The sequence below is a fragment of the Oncorhynchus mykiss genome, chromosome 9 (assembly GCF_057628025.1).
Source record: "Oncorhynchus mykiss isolate SJ-2025 chromosome 9, ASM5762802v1, whole genome shotgun sequence".
In the NCBI taxonomy this organism is placed as follows: domain Eukaryota; kingdom Metazoa; phylum Chordata; class Actinopteri; order Salmoniformes; family Salmonidae; genus Oncorhynchus; species Oncorhynchus mykiss.
In genome coordinates, this window is record NC_143030.1 from 63791519 (window position 1) to 63816272 (window position 24754).

A 24754-nucleotide genomic window follows, 5' to 3' on the forward strand; every position below is an offset into this window, starting at 1 on the left:
TAAATAAATGGGTAAACTTGGGGGTTTGAGAAGATGAGGGAAAGATCAGGTCTTTCTGGGATACAGTGTTTGTCAAGGTGCGGGGGACAGTGTTCTCAAAGCACAAGTGTCTGGGATAGTGCCACATGTCTCTGGTTCTCTTGGACTTAATTAATGATTCATAATACCACTATAACCTTGACTGCTCCTAGAACCCAGAGCAATGCTCAGTGTGGAGTCAGGCTCTCACAAGCAGGGACACACCCTACACACCAATTGACAGTGAAGCACACACAATAACACAAAGGCTTTCTTACAGATAACAAAGGACATCTGCACACATCATTTCCTCAACAACATACAAGCTGTTTGTCAAGCACAATAGATGTTGTAGGCATGAAATATGTCAAAGCTGTATCTATGTAAAAACTACTGTTACAGTAGACATACTTATAATACACTTTTGTCATTATTACCTTTTAGATTTTTGTTTGGGTATAACACAGAATCCAACAATAAAATGAAGTTATATTTCTTAGAATTAAGAGACTGTCTTAATTATAGAAACACAAATAGCACTTACTTCTTAGAAAATAATTAGGCTATGCCTAATAAGTACTTTATGGTGAAAAAAAATCACATTCTGACTATACTGTAATACAAAACATTAAAGTACCTAAACAAAATGAAAAGCTACAGCCTACGGGTCAACTTTGACCAGTCAACTGATACCTTTATCAATAAGATCTCCCCTCCCTTATTCTGTCTCACGAGCCCACACTCTCACAATACGTAATATTTAGGTAAAAATACTGACCTGCCTTGGCGCTGACATACACACATCCTTTTCAAGCAATTTAGCCGTTCAAAGAGGAGCCGTTTAAACGCGTCTATATACATTGACCCGACCAAAACGACACTTGACCCCAACGGTCACTGAATTGAATATTACAAAATAAATGCCAAATAGTTTTCTATTCTAAATTAATTCAATACAAGCTATTTGAAATCGGACTAACGCGCGTTTATTGACAGCTGTTATCGAGAGTTTCTGCAGACACTCAGACCAATGTGCACGCCAGACAGAGTATTTGGACACTGTAGTGGAGACTTGTGTGTCATGAACAACGAGGATGCTCTACAGCTGAGCACGAGACCCGCGATGATCTGACAGACGAAAAAAAAACTGTCAGGCAAAACATCTGACAGGTTTACTCTAAATTGAGAGCCTGAGCTGGTAGGCTATACACCGGGGCTGTTGTTAATTGTGATAATGGTTACATGGCATAGGTGTTTTAATTTATTATGGGGCTATCCCATTGGGCACACACTGGTTGAATCAATGTTGGTTCCACGTAATTCCTATGAAATTTACATTGAACCAACGTGAAATAGACGTTGAATTGACGTAGGTGTACAGTGAGATATTACTTATTTGTTAAGGGATACAACATCGATAAGCTAACAGACGAACCCGGTCCAGGCACTGACGCTCACCTTCATAATATCCTTCTTTCTTTTAGGCATATTCCTTAGCTTTTGATATATCAGTGTGGTTATAGACTTTCAAACGATTTTTACACTGTAGTTGAGACCATTAATATAAAGAAAAGACACGGCGACGAAATTGGTTATATCTGGACAGAGGTGTTACGGAATTGCAGATGACAGAGGGCGATACCCATGGCTCGAGGCAATTGAACAAGTCAAAACTGCATGCTATGTTTGGCATAATGTTCTCGGTCACAAAAAGCTGAGAAAGAAACCGTGATGAAGCAAATGACCACCAAGGGATGTGGGGCATGGAGGGGAGGAAAACGGGGGCAAAGAACCGCCCCTAGAGAAAGTGGAGTACAGTATTATACACTTTATTTATTTTGTCTGATGCGCTCGTCTTTCAGCATTAGGCTACTTTGACATGAGTACACAGTACGCTGTTGTTGAAGTAACGGACCATACACAGAACTTTCATTGGATTAACTCAGGTTGGACATAAAATCGTTCAAGTTTATTATAATATAAAATAGAACATATATGAAAGGAAAAATAGACTACAGCCAACAACAACAAAAACTGTTGGCATGCGCAATAAACCCGCCTATAATAATATTCCCTATAACGAAGGCATTAGCCGATTGCATTTTGGGAAATGTAGTGTCTTCACTGATCCATCAAGTCGCTGTCGGTGCATATAAAACTATATTGCCCAAAGCTCTCTTCTTGTCTCCTCTCGTACATTGCAAACATGGCGTCGTCTCAACATGAACAATACAGCAGTAATGTTGATACTTCAACATCTAGTGTTCAACAGCAAGGAGATAGAAAAGCAGGGGCTGTATCTTTTGGTTTTAGCAAAACTTTAAGTAAATTTAAATCTAGTCGGGATGAAGATATAAATGCAGATGAGCGAGATTATTTAACAGGAGTCGATGGGAAAGAATTGCTAAGGTAAGAAATCTATCTTCTAACGTTGGTGTCTAAATACAGTTCCATTAGGTACGTATTGTTGCCTAGTTAGCTAATAACTTTACTAGTCTGTGTTGAATAAACATGTTACTGCCCCTTCATGTATTAGTTTGTTAGCTATGTATTAGACACTTGTTTGAACCTGGTGCGATCTTCTCCGTGTGGTTTTCCGGCAGACTAGACGCTTTGTTGCGTATTGCTGCCTTTGACAGTTCGGAAAGTGAATTGAACATTCTGTTCACAAAAATGGGAAATGGGGGTGGATAAGTTGCACCTCCGTCTAACCTTAAATATATACCACTAGCCCCCCATTTGGGCTACCGTGTGGCGCAGCGGTCTAAGGCACTGCATCTCAGTCCCTGGTTCGAATCCATGCTGTATCACACCTGGCCGTGATTGGGAGTCCCAACTGCCAGCCTCATTAAATAGTACCTGCAAAACACCAGTCTCAATGTCAACAGTAAAGAGGCGATTCCGGTATGCTGGCCTTCTAGGCAGAGGTCCGCTGTCCAGTTTGTGTCGTCCCCCCCCTTAATATTTTCTTCTTATTGTTTTTTTCTTTGCAACTCTGCCTAGAAGGCCAGCATCCCGGAGTCGCCTCTTCACTGTTGATGCTGACACTGGTGTTTTGCAGGTACTCTTTAATGATGTTGCCAGTTGAGGACTTGTGAGGCATCTGTTTCTCAAACTAGACACTAATATACCTGTCCTCTTGCTCAGTTGTGCACCAGGACCTCCCGCTCCTCTTTCTATTCTGGTTAGAGACAGTTTTTGCTGTTCTGTGAATGGAGGAGTACACAGTGTTGTATAAGATCTTAAGTTTCTTGGCAATTTCTCACATGGAATAGCCTTCATTTCTCAGAACAAAAATAGACTGACGAGTTTCAGAAGAAAGGTCTTTGTTTCTGGCCATTTTGAGCCTGTAATCGAACCCACAAATGCTGACGCTCCAGGAACTCAACTAGTCTAAAGAAGGCCAGTTTTATTGCTTCTTTAATCAGAAAGGCAGTTTTCAGCTGTGGTAACATAATTGCAAACAGGTTTTCTAATGATCAATTAGCCTTTTAAAATGATGAACTTGGATTAGCTAACACAACGTGCCATTGGAACACAGGAGTGATGGTTGCTGATATTGGGCCCCTGTACGCCTATGTAGATATTCCATAAAAATCTGCTGTTTCCAGCTACAATAGTCATTTACAACATTAACATTGTCTACACTGTATTTCTGATCAATTTGATGTTATTTTAATGGACCAAACATTTGCTTTTCTTTCAAAAACAAGGACATTTCTAAGTCAACCCAAACTTTTGTACGTTATTTCATAGTTTTGATGTCTTCACTTATTCTACAATGTAGAAAATAGTACAAATAAAGACTGAGTAGGTTTGTCGTAACTTTTGACTGGTACTGTACATATTGCTGCAACATGACCATAAACTTGAAACACCATAGTGGGTTTGGAAACAAATGTTCTCACGGGATCATTTATATACAGTACCTTAGCATGGCTTTATCCAGTGAACACAATGCATCAAAACTCAGGACACGGTCTCCTCAGTCTCGCGCTCACCACCTGGTCTGCATTGCACAAACGGCGTGCATCAGACACCGGGGATCCTCAACTTCAGTCGATCCACCTTAGCAATCAACCCCACCCCAGCTATCACTCCTTTCAGCGGCGCTCTGCTCTGGATAGCAAAGCAGGACAAAGTACTTGGTTTGTGTTGCATGGACTTAGGTTTGTACCTAGCGCCCTTCTTTCTGCCTCATCTCGTCATCCGTCATTCCTCCCAATATGAAGGCCCCTCAGTACCCGCTCCTTACTCCACTGCTCCCCCACCCCCCCCCTCGCCTGGTGTGGTCTGCTGGCTGTTAGCCTTGCATACTAGCTAGTAATCTCATAGCCCACTTTTCCCATGTGAGCGCCGGCCAGCTTCTCGATGTGACGCCTGTCCGCGAGAGACTGGGGGTGCGTCCTAATAATATCTCCTTTCTCATAAAGTCTGTACAATCGTTCCTTACTTCCCACAAATCTGGATCAGTGAAGGAGAGTGAACAAGGGCACACACTGGGGGAAAGGAGAGATAATTGGGACATAGCCCTTGTATAGCTAATTGCTGTCTAGTTAGTAAATGCTTTCTACCTCTGTCTGTTTTGTCTGTCAGTACCAAGCCTGTGGAGAAGCCGAAGGAGCTGATCATTCCACTCATCCAAAGGAACCGCTGGTGCAGCAGGCAGGAAAACAAAGCTGGCCTGGTCCAGGGGCAAGGTGATGGAGGAAGGGTTAAAGCCAAAACACAACCCCCCTCTCAGGAGCAGGACTCAGTGGAATCACAGGCTGTCAAAGAAATTATTGAAGGTTTGTGTTTGTCAGCTTCAGTTACTACTTCAGTGAGAAAAGCCTCTGAGAAATGATCCTAATGTTGTGAATCCACAGGATATATAGTCTGTTAGCACTCTTTCAACATTACATCTATCTTTCAGAATCCCAGAGGCTGCTTGACCAGTGGAAAAATGGGGACCAGGCAGACCCCAACCTCACCATCCCCCTGCTGATGCAGAACCAGGCTCCACAGGGGTTTGAGGATGGAGACCACATCAAGTTGGACCTGCGACCAGAGTCTGTAAGTATGGGTTAAAGGTCAGAGAAACCTTGTCTGTGACTGCCTGATTCTTGTTGTCTGGGTCTTGGGTCTTTTCTCATTGGGCTGTAAAGTAACTTCAATGTGTTTTCACAGCGAATGTTATGTTTGAAATCGAATTAAGGAAGGCAACATTTTCAGAGGGATTTTGAAAATTGGTTCAGTTCGTGAGAGAAAAGTTGATTCATAAACAGAGATGGAAAGTTATGATAAGGGTGAGTGAATAAGAGCGAGGTGGATTACCAAGAGAGTGTGTAAGTCAGGTCAACAGAGTGTGTACGATGACAGCGGGATGTGGACTGACCAGTTTAACTGGGACTGAAGCCATCGACTGTGTGAAAGTGCTGACCGCAGGATATTTACACACTTCAGATCAGTCATCTTCCTTTGTGCATCTCTTCCTCATCACCCCTCCCACCGCCCTCTCATCACTGTCGTCTTACATCTGTCTTGACTGTAGAAATGCGGAAGGGGTTGGCTCATTCCACCTCTGGGTCACTTACATGCTTCTCCACCCAATTCGAGTGATCCCATGTTGGGTCTGTGAGGCTTGAGCCAAAGGATTGTATAAGAACAACATTGGCATCAACTTTTATTGTGTATGGAGTCCAGATGTACACAAGAATTGATCAGTCTATGGAAGCACTGTCTGGCAGGCTGACACAAATGACAATCAGATGTACAGAGCCTTAGACTGTACCAGTGGGTGTGTAAAGAGTGATTTAAAATGTTCTTCCTTTCTGGGACTGCATCAAGACTAGAGGTCGACCGATTAATCTGAATGGCCGATTAATTAGGGCCGATTTCAAGTTTTCATAACAATCGGAAATCGGTATTTTTGGGTGCCAATGTTTTATTTTTATTTTATATATATATATTTACAAAAATATATATATATATATATTTTTATACCTTTTATTTAACTAGGCAAGTCAGTTAAGAACACATTCTTATTTTCAATTACGGCCTAGGAACGGTGGGTTAACTGTCTTGTTCAGGGGCAGAACGACAGATTTTCACCTTGTCAGCTCGGGGGATCCAATCTTGCAACATTACAGTTAACTAGTCCAATGCAATAACGACATGCCTCTTGCTCGTTGCACTCCACAAGGAGACTGCCTGTTACACGAATGCAGTAAGCCAAGGTAAGCTGCTAGCTAGCATTAAACTTATCTTATAAAAAACAATCAATAATAATCACTAGTTAACTACACATGGTTGATTATATTACTAGATGTTATCTAGCGTGTCCTGCGTTGCATATAATCTGACTGAGCATACAAGTATCTAAGTATCTGACTGAGCGGTGGTAGGCAGAAGCAGGCCGGTAAACATTCATTCAAACAGCACTTTCTTTGCATTTTGCCAGCAGCTCTTCGTTGTGCGTCAAGCATTGCGCTGTTTATGACTTCAAGCCTATCAACTCCCGAGATGAGGCTGGTGTAACCGAAGTGAAATGGCTAGCTAGTTAGCGCGCGCTAATAGCGTTTCAAACGTCACTCGCTCGGAGCCTTCTAGTAGTTGTTCCCCTTGCTCTGCATGGGTAACGCTGCTTCGATGGTGGCTGTTGTCGTTGTGTTGCTGGTTCGAGCCCAGGGAGGAGCGAGGAGAGGGACGGAAGCTATACTGTTACACTGGCAATACTAAAGTGCCTATAAGAACATCTAATAGTCAAAGGTTAATGAAATACAAATGGTATAGAGGGAAATAGTCCTATAATTCCTATAATAACTACAACCTAAAACTTCTTACCTGGGAATATTGAAGACTCATGTTAAAAGGAACCATATGTTCTCATGAAGGAACTGAAACGTTAGCTTTCTTACATAGCACATATTGCACTTTTACTTTTACTTTTACTTTTTTTACTACTTTGTTTTTGCATTATTTAAACCAAATTGAACATGTTTCATTATTTACTTGAGGCTAAATTGATTTTATTGATGTATTATATTAAGTTAAAATAGGTGTTCATTCAGTATTGTTGTAATTGTCATTATTACAAATAAATAAATAATCAGCCGATTAATCGGTATCGGCTTTTTTGGTCCTCCAATAATCGGTATTGGGCGTTGAAAAATCATAATCGGTCGACCTTGAATCAAGACTGATGTGTTTCTGATCAGTTGCTGTATGTTCAGTCCACAGAGGCAGACTATGACAGTGTTCCTGTGGAGGCGTACGGGTTAGCCATGCTGAAGGGGATGGGCTGGAAGGCAGGAGAGGGAATTGGACGGACCTTCAAACAGTGAGTATTCTCTCTCATGGTCAGTCTTCAAATAAAATTATATTTGTCTCGTGCTTCGTAAACAACTGGTGTAGACTATCAGGGAAATGCTTACTTATAGGTCCTTTTCTAACAATGTGGAGTTAACAATAAAAAAATATATACAGTACCAGTCAAAAGTTTGGACACCTACTCATTCCAGGGTTTTTCTTTATTTTGACCATTTTATACATTGTAGAATAATAGTGAAGACATCACGACTATGAAATAACACAAATGGAATCATGTAGTAACCAAAAAAGTGTTAAACAAATCCAAATACAATTTATATTTGAGATTCTTCAAAGTAGCCACCCTTTGCCTTGATGACAGCTTTGCACACTCTTGGTATCCTCTCAACCAGCTTCACCTGGAATGCTTTTCCAACAGTCTTGAAGGAGTTCCCACATATGCTGAGCACTTGTTGGCTGCTTTTCCTTCACTCTGCTGTCCAACTCATCCCAAACCATCTGAATTGGGTTGAGATCATGTGATTGTGGAGGCCAGGTCATCTGATGCAGCACCATCACTCTCCTTCTTGATCAAATAGCCCTTACCCTTCCTGGAGGTGTGTTCTGTGTTCTGTGTTCTGTTGAAAAACACATGATAGTCTCACTAAGGGCAAACCAGATGGGATGGCGTATCACTGCAGAATGCTGTGGTGGCCATGCTGGTTGAGTGTGCCTTGAATTGTAAATAAATCACAGACAGACAGTGTCACCAGCAAAGCACCATCACACCAACTCCTCCAGGCTTCACGGTGGGAACCACACATGCAGAGATCATCCGTTCACCTACTCTGCGTCTCAAAAAGACACAGCGGTTGGAACCAAAAATCTAACATTTTGACTCCTCTAACCAAAGGACAGATTTCCACCGGTCTAATGTCCATTGCTCGTGATTCTTGGCCCAAGCAAGTCTCTTCTTCTTATTGGTGTCCTTTAGTAGTGGTTTCTTTGCAGAAGGCCTGATTTACGCAGTCTCCCTGAACAGTTGATGTTGAGATGTGTCTGTTACTTGAACTCTGAAGTATTTATTTGGGCTGCAATCTGAGGTGCAGTTAACTCTAATGAACTTATCCTTTGCAGCGGAGGTAACTCTTGGTCTTCCTTTCCTGTGGAGGTCCTCATGAGAGCCAGTTTCATCATAGCGCTTGATCATTTTTGCGACTGCACTTGAAGAAACTTTCAAAGTTATTGACATTTTCCGGATTGAATGACCTTCATGTCTTAAAGTAATGATGGACTGTCGTTTCGCTGTGCTAATTTGAGCTGTTTTTGCCATAATATGGGCTTTGTCTTTTAACAAATAGCCCTATCTTCTGTATACCACCTCTACCTTGGCTCAAATGCATTAAGAAGGAAAGAAATTCCACAAATTAACTTTTAAACAAGGCACACCTGTTAATTGAAATGCATTCCAGGTGACAACCTCATTAAGCTGGTTGAGAGAATGCCAAGAGTGCAATGCTGTCATCAAGGCAAAGGGTGGCTACTTTGAAGATTCTCAAATGTACAATATATTTTGATTTGTTTAACACTTTTTTTGGTTACTATATGATTCCATTTGTGTTATTTCATAGTTTGGCTGTCTTCACTATTATTCTACAATGTAGAAAATAGTCAAAATAAAGAGAAACCCTGGAATGAGTAATTGTCTAAACTTTTGACTGTGTGTGTGTGTTTATTTATTTGTTGTTATAAATAGTTGTTAATGCCTTTTTAGAACCAGGTTTCTCTGTCTGCTTTATTTATAATGTCAATAGTGTCCATGCTTATTGCATCAGTATTATTTTTCTTTCTGTAGAGATGTGAAGCCTATAGAGCACCAGCTGAGGCCTAAGGGTCTTGGTCTGGGAGCTGATCGCTCCTCCATAAGAGACCTGGAGCCCAGTGGGCCCCGGAGGCCCCCCAAGCCAGGCGATGAGCGGAAGCAGGAGACCCTCGTCCTGGGACCTGGAGGCCATGTGCTAGTTGAGTCTGGAGCACACAAGGACCTTTACGGGAAGGTGAGATATCTGACTTTGTGTCTGGAGTGTCTGAAATCACAGAAAGCAACAGCAATCTCCTGAGACCATGACATTGTGGTATATCACTGTCTAGTATGCAATATTCTGTGTCATAGTTGTTGTTCTAGTTTGATGACTTATTTAAAAAGAGCAAGACAATTAGCTTAACTTTGCTAAAAATGTTATTGCTCCTCTACTTGTGCATTTTCAAAGGGATTGACTGTTTTGTCTCGCCCTCCTTCTCACACCCCTCCCATTACCGTACCATTATTGTTACAGATCGAAGGGATTGATCCGGACAATGCACGAGTAATGGTCAAGCTCGCAATTGGTAGCAAGACAGTGACAATCAGTCAATATGCACTGAAACTGGTTGACCGCACAGAATATGACAAAAACTGCAAAGACCTCAGTAAGTCTGTCTGCTGACATCATTTTCGTTTTGTGAATGCTCTATGAAATGACATTGAACCTGTTCTCAGTAAAATACTGGACAAATTGGGCAAACAGGCAGTCATGGAAATTTTCTTTCCATTATTTCCAACATTATTGTCTTTGCAATATTGTGAGATACCCCCTCTCTACATAAGATGGAAGGTTCCAGACAAGAAGGGCAAAAAATGTCTGAGTGATGAGCTGAGCTCTCTCTAACTAACTGACATTTGAGCCGCTGTGTGAAAAGGAGCAATCTGGCCATATCCATTTAAACCAAAAACAGCCATGCTGTTACTGCTTATATTATCAGTAATCAGACAGACCTGTTCCAAAAGTGGAGGGAGTTTCACACATCAGGAATGCCAGTCAAATAATACTGGTGCTGATGTGTTTATGCACAGGCTAATTTTACTGCTCTTCTGTGGCTTATTTGTTATTGCTGAACAGGTAAATGTGTATCAGCACTATTATTATCGATGATGCAGATGAGACTACTTGATAATGCTTATGCAACTGTTTAATGGAGTCCCCTGTAATACTATATTTTCTTCAAAACAGGTCGCCTAAGCAGGGCCCACAAAGAAAAGGAGAAAGAGAAGGAACGGCAGAGACGGGAAGAGAAGGAGAAAGAAAGAAATAATGAAGATGAGAGGAAGAAAGATGGAGGGAAGGACCAAAGAAAAAGGAAACATCGGGATTCAAGTCAGGACAGGTGGAGAATCCTGAAAATATTTGATGTTGGAAGTGTAATATTTATAATAAATACAAGAGGATAACGTATATGACTTGGATTAGTTTATTTTGGAATATAGTACTCGTTCATAGAAATACAAATATTTTATTTACTCAACCCATTTAATTTGTTAAAGGTGCAATATGCGGAAATCGCAATGATCTTCACATATCACCTTTTCCTACTCTCCTCAGAGAGAAGCCTATGGCGAAACTACCCCCTGCTTCATCCCCCTGGCTCCAGAGAGACCTGAAAGTTCGCTTTGTAGATAAAGCTTTCAAAGGGGGAAGATACTACAATTCAAAGGTACTAACACAAGGGGCACTAGTACACATCATTGCAACTCATTGCCTATTGACACTTTACAGCCCACAACAGTTCTGTTGTTGATCATTAGAATCAGTTTAATTAATATCCAATGTTTGTTTCTTGTAGATGCGAATAGAGGATGTCTTGACGCCAAACATCTGTGTGTGTCGTACTGAGGAAGGCAGATTCTTAGATGGTGAGTTCGTGAGTCTTTGGTTTACTGCTGAATTACATTCTACTCACTCCAACCCATATGCTTTTAAATGGTATTCCCTCTACTCATCTATTATTATTTTTTACTCTGATGCCCTTGTCTTTAACGTAGATGTTAAACAGACAATGCTAGAGACCATTGTGCCAAAGAGTGACTCGGACGACATCATGGTTGTACTCGGTGAACACAGAGGGCAGGTGAGTGGATGAGTTGGCTGGCTCATCGTAATCATTTTGCCTGTAAAATATCCATGCGGACTTCTGTTTCATAGCTTTCATTACTGATTGGATTGAAGGGCTACAAAATTGGGAATGTTTAAGTACATATTTGAAAGGGTCCGTTGTCAATTACGTGGTGTTTCAGGTGGGCCGTATCCTCCAGAGAGACAGAGACCGAAGCAGAGCCATGGTGCAGCTGGACAGATATGAGGAGAAAGTCTTCACCCTGGACTATGACTCCATCTGCCATTATGTAGGAGGGGGAGATCACTGACCCCCTCTGGTCTTACCAGCTCAACCAGTGATGCAGTGGTAAAAAAAAAATTAAAAAGTGTGTGAAGTAACATTCACTGTACTTTCAATGCATTTCCCCATGTTAGGTGGGTGAACGCTCATGCACAAGTGTGTAAACTGTGTTTACCCTCCACTACAACACTGATGTCAACATGCCCCAACGTCCTCTTAGTGGATATGTAATGTCTATATTTTACACTTTGTCATAAAATGCAAGCTTCTCTGTATGTACACTGGGTAACTTGTCATATTGTACCTTTTTTAATAAAATCATGTCAAAAGCAAAACCATTTTATTGTGCTTTGTCCCTACTCAAGAAATGTGGCAATAACACTAATGGTAAAATCATGTTGGCCATACTACAATATTCCGAATTATGCCATTTTTATGTTTCCTGCAATAGCATTGCACACAGCCTCTCTCCAAAGGAAAAAAGCCAGTTCAAGTTAAAAAAAAAAAATTAAACTTAGTAATTTATTTAGAAATGCCACTCATCTGATGATCATTGAAAACAAAAAGGTAGCCTGCAGGTAACATTCGAGCAATACAAAAATAAATCCAAGTAATATTTATACATGTACTGAAGCACATGACAACTTGTTTTTGTCTCACCAGATAAGCTTTGTCAGGAGTGTCACATTCCATGCTGTGTATGGATTGAGAATAGAATGTGAACTTGAGACTTCATCCAAACGTAGCAGAAAAGGAGCCCACAGTTCTGTGTTTGTTTCCCTCCGAGTTTGAAGCCCTGTGGTCAGTTGTCGTCAATCACTGGGGGGCTTATTATTGGCAGCGTTGGCCCTGAGTACAGCTCCAGGGCTGGGGTACGGACGCTGCTGGAACAAAGGCCCTGATGCCGTGGTGTCTGCCCCAGTCTTCGCCTCATTGCGCTTGGGCAAGCCAGTGGACCAATTGCCCCTATGGGAAGGAAAATAAATCTTAGATACATACACAGCAGGGGGAAAAGAGTGGTGATTAATGACCACTGGTTGGGCCAGTGGCCTTACTTGGGAGCATCGGAATAGGAGCTGGGGTCCATCTCATCCTTCCTCCCTGAAAGAGTTTAGAGATCTGTTAGCAAGTGTATACAATTCATTATGTTTGTTTATGCTTGCAATATTTGTTTTGAGCAAGAAACACAATGTCCCTCTGGAGGAAGGTTATGAATCTTTACCTCCTCGCTTGTTCTTGCTATAAGGGGCAGTGTCTTCTCTGCATCTGTCTGTCTCTCCCTCCCATTATTCCTTCTTTCCATTTCTGGTTCTCGCTCCCTCTCTCTGTCCTCTCCAACTTCTGCTGTAAGACAGAAAAACAGAATATTGGGGTTAATGAATGTCAATCAAATCCATCCTAAATATTGAGTGTGAATACATAACGGTCTCCTACTGGGTGGTCATGCTAGGACTCTTCTTACCCCTCAACATCTTGGCAGCTTTGGTTATCATAGATGTGGATTCGGTTGGGGACAGCCAGGCAACCAGGTCAGATTCCACATTCCAGCAGTATGGCAGACCACTGAGGATACAATATACATGGAATCTTAGTCTACGAGCAAAAATAAATCACTCCATCATAGCTGCTGTCCAGTAGCCATACTCAATGGGTTTTGTACAATTTACAGATTTAGTAGAGAATCTGAAAGAGTGCTTACCAAATAGGGTCAATTACTTTGTACCAGTTGGGTGGTAAATTCTCACGGGCAGTGGCCTCAATCTACATTGTTATCGTCGTAGTCCTCAGCAATGATCTCCACATCTATAGACAAGTAGTGCTGGTAAATGACAGATAGCTAGTTAACGTTTTCAGTGAGTATACATTTGATTGTTTGGAACAGTTTGTTGCCATACCTTCATCTGAGTACTTAAGAATCCCTCTTTTGGCTAGGCGAGCCAGTAACGTCGGGGACAGAGGCATCCTAAGAGAAAATGAATGCTTATAACTAGCCTCACTCACATAGTCATTGCCCAAATATATTAGTTTCTAGATTTTTTTTAAAAGTACGTGTAGCTAACGTTAGCTCACTCGCGTCTAAGCATCAGTATTGTGGCCACAAACTAACGTTTCTAGACTATCCAAATTAGCCGTAATTTAAGGGAAACGTTAATGTAATCAAATGTAAATACAACTAAAAGCCCGGTTTATAGTTACCTGCAGCCAGAATTGTAATTGGCTACTTAATTTCAGATGTGGAGTGAAATCTAGCTAGCTAGCCCCCTCCGTGATAATAGAAACAGCACAAAGGCACTATGATTATGTCATTATTTGTGGGGAGGTTCACGTGCTAACATGCCTGCTGTATCTGCATTTCTATTTTGAAGTCGGGAAATATAGAAACGCAGCCCCCTGATGTTTGCAGCTATGGCTCTATCCAGTTTTGTGGCTGCCAGTCTACCAGAAACAATGCAAAATTGCAAACTAGCCACCTACGCAGCATCGCTTCAAACTGGCGAAATTGACGTACGTGAACCAACCCAATTCCTTCGTCTCAGAAATGTGTCGTCACCCAGCCCGAACAGCAACAACAAACATGGAGGAATATGCCCGTGAACCTTGGTAAAGTACATTTCAGATTAAGCTGAGAATTAAGTAAACCGTTTTCAATATTAGTCCGATCTCTCTTTAGCCAACATACATGGTTAAAGAGTATGCTTCACCATATGGTTATGCCTTTCATGCCTGAGTCATTACAAAAATGATGGTTGAATTAGCTAGCAGTAACCTTAAGAGAAATCTGGTGCTTACTTGTCCTTTTTATTTTTTATTTAACCTTTATTTAACTCCTTGCTTTAAATGAGAATAGAAATCGAGAACCAACTTCTCTCGTTGAAAACGACATATGGTCAAACGTTTATTCCAGTGCCAAAAATTGACAAAGTGTAAGTATTGTAACGACCCTGGGCTTATACATTTTGGTCGTGAAGTCAGTGTCTTTCAACGGTGAGTTTTATAAAATGTTGCGTACAAGAGTTCGTCAGGACTTACTTTATGGTTATTTTATTTATTTTCTATAAAGCCCACCAATACGGGATATATACAGCTACGGTGATTGCACTTTATCCAATACATATTGCAGAACACACAGACCTGCCCAGCAGCTCAGTAGATCGGACTTTGTTTGCTTAAGACAACACGGTGCATGTTTTTACTTGAGAAATGCTGCAGCAAACACTTTAGGTAGATGTAAAATTGCGTGAATAAAACCTTATAAGAAAAATACTAAAAAGTAAATACAGATTTTCTTGAGTTATCTTAGATTCCTTCAGACTATGTTGAGTAAGTGATACTAGCTTTGTTCCTATGGTATCTCATGGGAGACAAACATTAGCAACACCCCTAAGACTCAAATCTCGTTTTTCGTAATGAGCAACACAAAAACACAGGCAGAATCGGTGCATTCATTTGCTCTTTAAACTAGCCTTTTTATAAATGGTCTTTGTAAAATGTTTGTTAATGGTTTTTAATTAGTATCCTAATAGTAATATTAGCTATTTAAATATTATGGTAGTGTGTGTGTATATATAGTTTAAATCAGTAATAAGCCTACACATTTATGAATAGATAGACAAAGGATTTCTATTGAATCTGTCAGTATTGTGGTTTAATTACCCATGTCTTTTACACACACTTCTCAGTCCCTGGAGAATAGTAGATGATTGTGGTGGTGCATTCACCATGGGGACAATTGGCGGAGGGGTATTCCAGTCAATCAAGGGCTTTCGGAACGCTCCTGTGGTCAGTTTAAAATACTTTCTCTGAGCATATCAAATATATTTTAAGATCAATATCAGCACAGTGATTCAATCCTTTTTTCCATCTCTGCACAGGGCTTTCAGCACAGACTAAAAGGTAGTGCCAATGCTGTGAGAATAAGAGCTCCACAGATCGGCGGTAAGGGTCACTGTCTCTACAGGAGTTCTCTCTCGTACAGCACAAAGTACAAACCCCATCATCACTGTTTGTTTATTTCTCACTAACAGTTTGTGTGATGTTCCTGTAGGTAGCTTTGCTGTGTGGGGTGGACTTTTCTCAACGATCGACTGTGGTCTGGTCCATATTCGAGGGAAAGAGGATCCCTGGAACTCTATAACTAGTGGAGCGATGACTGGGGCAGTTCTGGCTGCACGCAGTGAGTGTTGAAGCAAACATTTATTTGACAATCATTTAAATTTGGTATATTTCATCTTTTTTTCTAGACCCTCAAATCTGAGCACATCCCCACCCCCTGCCTGACCATCTTGCCCCACCGACCCAACAAAGTCAGATTACCTCAAGGGCTTGACATTTGGCTTTGTGCTCTTCTCAGGTGGGCCCTTGGCTATGATGGGGTCTGCTATGATGGGGGGCATCCTACTGGCCCTGATCGAGGGCTTTGGGATCCTTCTGACCAGATACACAGCACAGCAGTTTCAGAACCGTAAGTAATGTTTAGAGAAAGACTATCTATAGAATGAAAAACATCTGAAAAACCACCACACAGCAGTAACTATTAGACATGACAAATCAGTTTTTTATGTCTCTTTCTCCTATCCAGCAAGTCCCTTTGTGTATGACCCCAGCCAGCTTCCTCCGAAGGATGCCAGCCAACAGCAGACTGGGTTCCAGTAGAGCCCAACTTGGTCTGGAGCTAATGAGCCTAGCTACAGCCCTGCATACTGTGACAGTCTCTGACTGGAGAGGAGAGAGGCGCTCTGTCACCTGACCACACAGCTGTCAGCAACCTCAGGGGAATGGAAATATCTAACCTAAGCCCCCATCCTCTCAATGGCAATAAGAATGTAGATGCACTTTAGTGTTATTCCTCAGGGCTAGATTACAGTTGATTTGAGTTATTTATGAATATATGTTTGTGTATACCGGTACACCAGTGTTTCTTCTGACTAGTCCCGAATAATACATACTTTTATCAGATACATTTATGCCCAAACCCGTAATTTCATGGTGACTGTAAGAATGTTGGTGCTTTATTACCACAGCTACAGAAATAGAATGGGTAGCTGAAAATGTATAGGCATTAATACAGGCATACAAGTATGGGATGCCAAGATTTAGGATTAGAAATTCCCTCAATCTTATCAGAAGTGTCGTTCAGAAATGTCGTTCAAAACGGATGTATTTTCTCTTGCTTGTAAAATGCAATGCACTGAGGGAGGAGAACTGCACTATCATTTCATTTCCTCTCCTCTTTTATAATTGTATGGCTTATAAGGGTCTAAATCACATCCCAAACGCACCAATGATTTGTTTCCATTTGTGAAACTCAAATAGCTGGAATGGAATGTCATGACCAAATACAGTCACAGCTCATTTGTTCTGCTGTTTATGTCAGTACCTTCATTGGATGCCTGCCACTATGCCATGCATTACTAGACATTCCCGCTATCTAAGCACTATAAGGTCTATCCACTTTGATGAACCAAAGCACTTTCTTACTCCATCTCTCTGTGTTATTGTGTTGAGAAAAAATTGATGGTTTTGTGACACAATGAAGATATGTTTTGTAATGTATAGAATGCTGTACAATAGTTGTTGGTTTTAATGTATTTATAATGCAGAAAAATAAATGTTTACAGTGTAATTGACTGGAAAAATTATTTAAATTGTTGATTCTTGTGTGGCTCCTGAATTCCTTCTGATCAATGACCGTATATTGATTGCCGCGTTCGAGTGCATTAATCAGCCTCTGACGCGATCAAGTAAGCAGCAGTTGATTCTCTTGAACAAGTCCGTAATCGAACACGTTCCTACCGCCGCTTCGAGTAATGGGAGATGTTCCTTTTTAGATTGAATATTGTGAAAATGGACGTGCAGCCGCCTCCTATCCGAACCTTGGATGATTTTGTTTTGGATTCGTCTCGGTTCGCCGTGCGAGACATTCCTCATCTGGAGAGATGGAACAATCGGATCATAAATAACTTGCTCTATTACCAGTCCAACTATTTCGTCTCGTTTTTGACATTCCTGGGAATAGTAGGGTATGTTTCTGAAGTGGTCGTTTGTTGCATGAAACCACAGCTAATGAAATAAATAGTAATGGCGTCTTTTTGTAGGCAGCTCCATGGTTCTTTGGACAAAGTCTATGGGGAAATTAATGGCTTTTTAGTAGGGTTTTGTTGTTAACATACGTTTTCTATGATAATCTTAATCGGCTAACGTCACTTTTTGCGAATTTTGAAGCATTTATGTAATACAAAAAGTATATAAAGGCTTCATAATTCATAAAGGTCATGTTAACATATTGATATTATCTCATAGAACAAAACGTATAAGATCTAAGCCTGTGTTAACCCCAGACCTTATTTTCGGCGTTCATCCCAAAGCCCTATTCTTTCCCCATTCCCTTTCCCAATAGGGATGACTGAACCAACAAGAGGTAACTAATTTCCGTTTTTTAGGACTACAAGCTGGAAAGCTCTATAGTAGCTACTATTGTGTATAACATCACAAATTCTGTGGAAATGGATGTGCTGGGTCCATGGTCCATAATCAACATAATCATGTATAAGCTAGCTAACAAGCCATTGGCTGTGATAATGCACTGATTAATCGTTTATTTGGATTCATGGCCTTATCAATGTGACACACAATTTAGTTGACCTATATAGAGAAATCCACTAACATCAGCCTTTTCTCTACACAGAGAGGCTGCTGCCTACATACTGACTTGAAAACTTTGGCCACTTTAATAAATGGGTCACTAGTCACTTAAATAATGTTTACATATCTTGCATTACTCATCTCATACCTTGCCTATGCCGCTCGGTCATTGCTCATCCATATATTTATATGTATATATTCTTATTCCATTCCTTTACTTAGATTTATGTGTATTAGGTAGTTGTTGTGGAATTGTTAGATTACTTGTTAGATATTACTGCACTGTCAGAACTTGAAGCACAAGCACTTCACTACACTCGCAATAACATCTGCTAACCATGTGTATGTGACCAATACGATTTGATATCCTTCCTGCTCTGACAGGTTTTTGCGGCCCTTCCACCTCTTCTTGGGGGCCACAGTGGTGACGTTGATATTTATGGGGTTTGTGTGGGCAGCAGAGAACCAGGCCCCCATCAGACAGTTGCGCCGGAACCACCCATCCCTGGCCCTGGGTGCCATCCTGGGGGCCAGCTTCCTCTTCATCACAGTGCTCGGAGGAGTATCCGTCTTCCTCTTCGGCATAGCCTTCCCCATCTTATGTTAGTATTTATTCTCTCTTTCACCTCCCACCCACTATTGTTGCCACAATGTAAACATATATCAATCTTTGGCTGGTAACAATATTGTAACATAACACTCTCTCAGCCTCTCTCTCCCTTTGTTATGCCCCTGATCTCTCTTTTCTCTCTCTCTATATCTCTTACAGTGATACTGATCCACGCCTCTGTTAGGCTGAGGACCCTCAAGAACAAGTTGGAGAACAAGCTGGAGAACATTGGGCTGAAGAGAACACCCATGGGGCTCCTACTGGAGTCACTAGGACAGGAACAGGAGGCTGGGTCCTAGAGGGGGAGGAGAGGAAGGGGTAGAGGGATGCCTGGTTCTATTTCAATCTTTTGCACCTAGCCCTATTCCCAGATCGGAAAGGACTGGATAAATGTTATCAATATGTTGAGCTAAGTTCCTTCACATATCCTGTCCTGATATGTATTCACAGTGGTAGAGGATAGAGACGTAAATGGAACGAGTCCTCTCAGACTAAGAGTGGGAGACAGAGGGAGGTGGTGAGGGAGGGAGGCTGAGGAAAGTAGAGGAAGAGAGGAGGGAAGTACAGTAAAGCAGTGGTGAAATTATGATGATATCAAAATGTCACGAATGTGGTGTTACAGATTGCAAATTCTATGGACTCTGCAGCCTTTTTAAAGCACACACTAACTGTTGTGGGTTCTTTCCCCCACAAGTCATGTTGCACACTTTGACAAGCTCCTTATTAGAGTTTGCATTTTATCCTCAGAAAGCTGACATTATGTGAGCTAAAATACTGCGCTGAGAAGCAAATGTGTCCTAACAGACATGCAGTGTGGAGAGTGCTACAATAAGATGGTTTTTAAAATGCAATTTAAACGCCAGCGTTATGGTTACAATTTTCTTTTACATGGAAACCTGAAGTTGTTTGATGAGCCACTACTCTAACTCCTGAACACACTACTTTTTGTGTTATTGTCTATTCTCTACTGCTGTTGGGTTTTACTATTTGATGCAGTTGAACGTTTCATGGAGTTGGGATAGTTCAAGGACAATTGTGGAACAACTGTATGCTTTTAATAGAAATACAATTAATTCTACTTCTATGATGCTATGATTCCAATCATTTTAAAAAGGATTATGTATATGTCTCTGTCCAAGCATTATGTGTTGCCAAGAACATGAATGTCAGTTTGTCTTCATTGTGTAAAATGTTATTCCATTGAGAATGTTGTATTTCTTTTTAGCAGTGCCTTCTATGGATTTATAATATTGTGGTTATGTTTTTTTTCTCCAATGCTGTCAAAATGTATTTACACTTCATTTAATACAAATGCAATATCTTGTCATGATTTTATTTTTCAATCAGCCTATTAAAACGTATTAGATTTGATGATCAAAGTAGAAGAATAGATACATCCTGTCTGCCTGGTCACACAATAACTGAAAACATTTTCTCAGCTCAGCTGAGAATCACGCATTTTCTCTGTAGCATGCAACTGTTATTAATGATCAACTATATAGAAATGAATGTAAAGAGAATGCTGCTGCACTTGGAAGTAAGAGACATTGTGTACCAGAACCAATTTACGATAAAAGTATGCCCCCACAAGGGTCCACTGCAACACTTCACTTCCTACACCACTTGCCCGTCTTCCCTGTTATTGAGTGGTCGGTTGCTGTCCACCGTGCTGAAATGGTTATCTACTGACCAGACGTTTCTCTACGTCCCCACTGCCCTCCCCTTAAAGATTTCAGGACGGTCATCCTTTTAAACGGCTCAATTACTCTAATCCTGATTCAAGGCTGACCACAGCAGGTAGATAGCAACCTGTAGAGTGTGTGGGGACGAGTTTATTACTATTCTTGTTCCATTTTTATCTGAGCATACATGGTCACAAAGATGCTGCATTGGATCAAATAAATAAGAAGATCAGATTTCATGAGTAATTTGCTGTCGAAATTAATGGGCAAGGATGTCCCAATTACCGGTGTGGCGCACTGACACGATTCAGAAATGGCTTGCTAACTCTTAAGTGTGTGTTTTGTAAATAGTCAATACGAGGTGCACAGCCAATTTTGAAATTGGTTGTCAGTCAAACTCTGCAACTTGCACAACTATTTGATGGTGGCTCTTTCCCTGAAGGCATATTGTAGTTTTCAACTGCGACATGGCAGGAAAAGGTAAGTGTAGACCATGCAAAATGTATTTTGGTTGTTTCTTTTATGCATTGTTGGCCCATTTCAGACTTAGGAAATCTATTGAGTTGTTATGCGTTTTGATTTAAGTACTTCTCCATAGTTGGTATGCAGGTGTGTAACAGCCTTTGCAGGCACATGTGGCTCCCTAGCACACTGAATACGTTTAATTCAACCGCTGAAAACCCTCCCACTTGCTGGCCAATAGATTTTCTCCTGGAGTTTTCATTCAGTACATTTATCTAAAGCAATCCTTTAAATATGGTGTACCGTTATTTCGAATTTTCTCGACAGACTCACTACAATGTATCAAGAGACAAGTTCAGAATAGGGATCAATGAAAGAAAGGCATCTAAATACACGCATATACGTCTCATTTTCAGCACCAATTAGATTTAAAAGAATACTTAGGGCATTTATTTAGGGTTAGTGAAGTATTTATGAATCGTACATAAACAGGGTTTACGCACTAAATATATAGGTGGATCAAAAAAAAATCCTGAAAGTTGACATATTAAATTATTCTATCCATTAAATATTGGAAGGTGAGAAAAGTGTACAATATGGGTTGAACAATAGTCCTATAAATGTACCCTAATCCTCACTACTCATAGAACTGTGATGACAACAGTCCAGTTGTCATGAACCGTGCTCCAGGTTTAAACCGCTATGAATGGTCTGCATTCCGTAATGATTCAAATAGGCTACATGTCCGAAACTAATGCGCAACTTGTAATATGTTAGCCCATGGTTACACAAACTTGGTCCTCGGGACCCCAAGGGGTGCACATTTGGTTTTTACCCTAGCACTCAAATAATCAACGAATCATCAAGTTTTGATCATTTGAATCAGCTGTGTAGTGTTAGCGTAATATTATCCACTACGCTGCGTTAGCATAACATTATCCACTATTGCTAGCAACCATCCGGATCAACAACAAGTACGGACGTGACAGAGGAAAGAAAGGTTAACTAACGATGTAATGGAATGATGCAAAATGTAGGCTACAAATTGAAGGAAAGTAACCCACTGGGCACAAACTGGTCGAATCAACGTTGTTTCAACATAATTTGTCAAAATATTGTGACGTGGAATCTATATGGAAAATACATTGGATTTTAAAAAAGTAATCAACTGTTGTTTTGAGGGTGAAATTTAAACCACAGGATTATGTCATTGTGGTAACCAAATTTCAATTTAGACAAACTCAGCATAACATGTGTTACATTTTTACCTTTAAAACAATGTAAAATCTTCAACGTTTTATCCATTATCAGACAAACTTAATGGGCTGGGCAGCACCTTTTACTGGAAATGTATCTACACCAGAGGTACGTGCAATGTGGACAGGGGTATGCCAAATAAATAGTCAAATAATTAACATCCAATCACATTAACCATTACTCTCTCGTGGGAATTCCACTAGGGGTCCTTATGTAGCCAATTGTAGCTGCTGTTCATTCCGTTTGCTCGAAAATTGATAAAAGGTTAAAAAAAAAAGAAAGTAAGGCCTCCGTCCATAGAGACACATACCAGCTCTACTGGTAGTACTGCTACTTCCAGCAGTACTACACCTGCACCTGTCGATGACACAAGTTGTTCTGCTTCCACGAGCACATCCAATGCTAGCATCAGTAATTCTACATTTGTTGTTAGTCCAGCTAGCATGGACACTGACAGTTATGAATATGATGCAGCTGGAGAGCTACTGCCCCCTTACTCAGGAAAGCACCGAACAGAACGACATTGATTTGGGGTTCACTTACATTGGGAGTAGTGCCTTTCCTCAGCCACAGTGTGTTATATGTGCAAAAGTAATGTTACTATCTCACAACTTAATGAAACCTTCACTCTTGCACAGACATTTAGAAACAAAGCATGCCGATTTGAAAAATAAACCACAGGAGTTTTTTGAGCGAGAATTAAGATGACTTTCGAGTAGTAAGACATGTATAAATGCAACAGATACCATTAATAAGAAGGGGCTAGAAGCATCTTATGTGGTGAGCTACCGAGTGGCTAGGACAGGCAAGCCCCATACTATTGTGGAGGACTTAATTCTTCCTGCTGCAGCAGATATGGCTGGGACAATGCTGGGGGAAAAGGTCCAAAAAACTATACAGACAATGCCTTCATCAAACAACACTGTTTCACAATGGATAAGTGACATGGCAGGAGATGTTTTGAAACAATTACTGCTTCACATACAAGCCAGTGAATTGCGCTACAGCTGGATGAGTTAACAGACGTGGCGGACCTGGCACAGCTCCTGGTATATATCCATTATGTTTATGGGGGGGTCAATTTTGGAAGACAACCTCTTCTGCAAACCACTGGAAACCAGGACAACAGGAGAGGATATTTTTAAAGTACAGGACAGCTTTGTGACATCAAATGAAATTTGGTGGTCAAGATGTTTTGGTATCTGTACTGATGGCGCAAAACCCATGACAGGGAGACATAATGGAGTGGTAACTCCCAATGCCACTTGGGTACACTGCAGCATCCACCGAGAGGCTCTTGCTGCCAAAGGAATGACAGCTTGAAATACGTTTTGGACACTACAGTGAAAATGGTTAACTTTGTTAAAGCAAGCCCCCTGAACTCTCGTGTATTTTCTGCACTATGCAATGATATGGGCAGCGACCATGTAACGCTTTTACAACATACAGAAGTACGCTGGTTATCAAGGGGCAAAGTATTGACATGTTTTTTTAAATTTAGAGACAAGCTTAAAGTTTTATTTACTGACCATAATCTTCACTTGTCTGACCGCTTGCATGATGACGAGTTTCTCACACGACTGGCCTATGTGGATGATGTTTTTTCTCGCCTGAATGATCTGAATCTAGGATTACAGGGACTCTCCGCAACTATATTCAATGGGACAAAATTGAGGCTATGATTAAGAAGTTGGAGCTCTTCTCTGTCTTTCCATCACAGTATGATTTTTAATTTTTTTGTGCAAATGAACTCAAGCTTACGGACAATGTCAAATGTGATATAGTGAAGCGCCTGAGTGAGTTGGGTGCGCAATTACGCAGGTACTTTCCCAAAACGGATGACACAAACAACTGGATTCGTTATCCCTTTCATGCCCTGCCTCCAGTCCCCTTACTGATATCTGAACAAGAGAGCCTCATTGAAATTGCAACAAGCGGTTCTGTGAAAATGGAATTTAATCAGAAGCCACTGCCAGATTTCTGGATTGGGCTGCACTCAAAGTATCCTGCCTTGGCAAGTCATGCTGTTAAGACACGGATGCCCTTTGCAACCATGTACCTATGTGAGAGTGGATTCTCGGCCCTCACTAGCATGAAAACTAAATACAGACTGTGTGTGGAACATGATATAAGACTGAGACTTTCTCCAATACAACCCAACATTGCAGAGTTATGTGCATCCTTTCAAGCACACCATTCTCATTAACCTGTGGTGAGTCATTCACAATTTTCAATGAACAAATAAAGTTTTATATGTAAGATGGCTAAATAAAGAGCAAAATTATTGATTATTATTATTATTTGTGCCTTGGTCCTGTAAAAGCTCTTTGTCACTTCCCATGAGCCGGGTTGTGACAAACTCACACTCATTCTTATGTTTAATAAATGTATCGTATAGTGTGTGTGGCAGGCTTACAATGATGGCAAAAACAACATTTGAGAGTGCAATGACCCTGGTGCTAAGGGGGGGTATGCAGTTGGAGGTTGAATGTTTGAAGGTGTACGGGACTATAAACAGTTTGGGAACCACTGATCTACAGCTACCGTTTGTTGTCCCATCCAGGGTTTTAACCAATCCCAG

General features: G+C 40.9%; 4 protein-coding genes and 1 pseudogene across 7 annotated transcripts in view; 4 read left to right on the top strand and 1 right to left on the bottom strand.

Annotated features, from left to right (window-relative positions):
* The first annotated feature begins 1072 nt into the window (after nt 1–1072).
* LOC110532490 (G-patch domain and KOW motifs-containing protein) lies at nt 1073–11855 on the top strand. 2 transcript variants are annotated; one of them, XM_090184985.1, is made up of 12 exons: nt 1073–2427; nt 3022–3079; nt 4615–4808; nt 4934–5073; nt 7233–7339; nt 9164–9365; nt 9645–9777; nt 10359–10512; nt 10728–10839; nt 10969–11038; nt 11168–11253; nt 11420–11855. In XM_090184985.1, the coding sequence occupies exons 2-12, from the start codon at nt 3057–3059 to the stop codon at nt 11546–11548; spliced, it is 1350 nt and encodes a 449-aa protein (XP_090041111.1). In that variant the 5' UTR covers nt 1073–2427; nt 3022–3056; the 3' UTR covers nt 11549–11855. The 2 variants fall into 2 exon arrangements, with proteins under 2 accessions (XP_090041111.1, XP_021472122.3); XM_021616447.3 differs by lacking the exon at nt 3022–3079 and having other exon boundaries at nt 2124–2427.
* On the bottom strand, nt 10583–13865 carry LOC110531218 (polyglutamine-binding protein 1-like; annotated as a pseudogene). Its single transcript, XR_016483368.1, has 7 exons — nt 13717–13865; nt 13416–13483; nt 13220–13323; nt 12983–13083; nt 12743–12864; nt 12576–12621; nt 10583–12486 (listed from the first exon to the last, which is right to left on the bottom strand). The product of XR_016483368.1 is annotated as a polyglutamine-binding protein 1-like (transcript).
* Nucleotides 13846–17159, top strand: LOC110532492 (mitochondrial import inner membrane translocase subunit Tim17-B). Of its 2 annotated transcripts, none has more exons than XM_021616450.3 (6): nt 13846–14121; nt 15201–15300; nt 15393–15456; nt 15566–15694; nt 15872–15982; nt 16100–17159. In XM_021616450.3, exons 1-6 carry the CDS (start codon nt 14060–14062, stop codon nt 16171–16173), a joined length of 540 nt encoding a protein of 179 aa, XP_021472125.3. In that variant the 5' UTR covers nt 13846–14059; the 3' UTR covers nt 16174–17159. The 2 variants fall into 2 exon arrangements, with proteins under 2 accessions (XP_021472125.3, XP_021472124.3); XM_021616449.3 differs by having other exon boundaries at nt 14092–14444.
* A 22-nt stretch (nt 17160–17181) lies between these two features.
* Nucleotides 17182–20102, top strand: LOC110532491 (PRA1 family protein 2). The gene is made up of 3 exons (XM_021616448.3): nt 17182–17540; nt 18547–18764; nt 18932–20102. The coding sequence occupies exons 1-3, from the start codon at nt 17335–17337 to the stop codon at nt 19069–19071; spliced, it is 564 nt and encodes a 187-aa protein (XP_021472123.1). The 5' UTR covers nt 17182–17334; the 3' UTR covers nt 19072–20102.
* Nucleotides 20103–20921: 819 nt separating this feature from the next.
* The window catches only part of LOC110531219 (voltage-dependent L-type calcium channel subunit alpha-1D), a 47556-nt gene continuing 43723 nt past the window's right edge, over nt 20922–24754 (top strand). The window contains exon 1 of the mRNA XM_090185816.1: nt 20922–20934. Within this exon, the coding sequence (XP_090041942.1) occupies nt 20922–20934 (13 nt within the window). The remainder of the gene's footprint in view (nt 20935–24754) is intronic.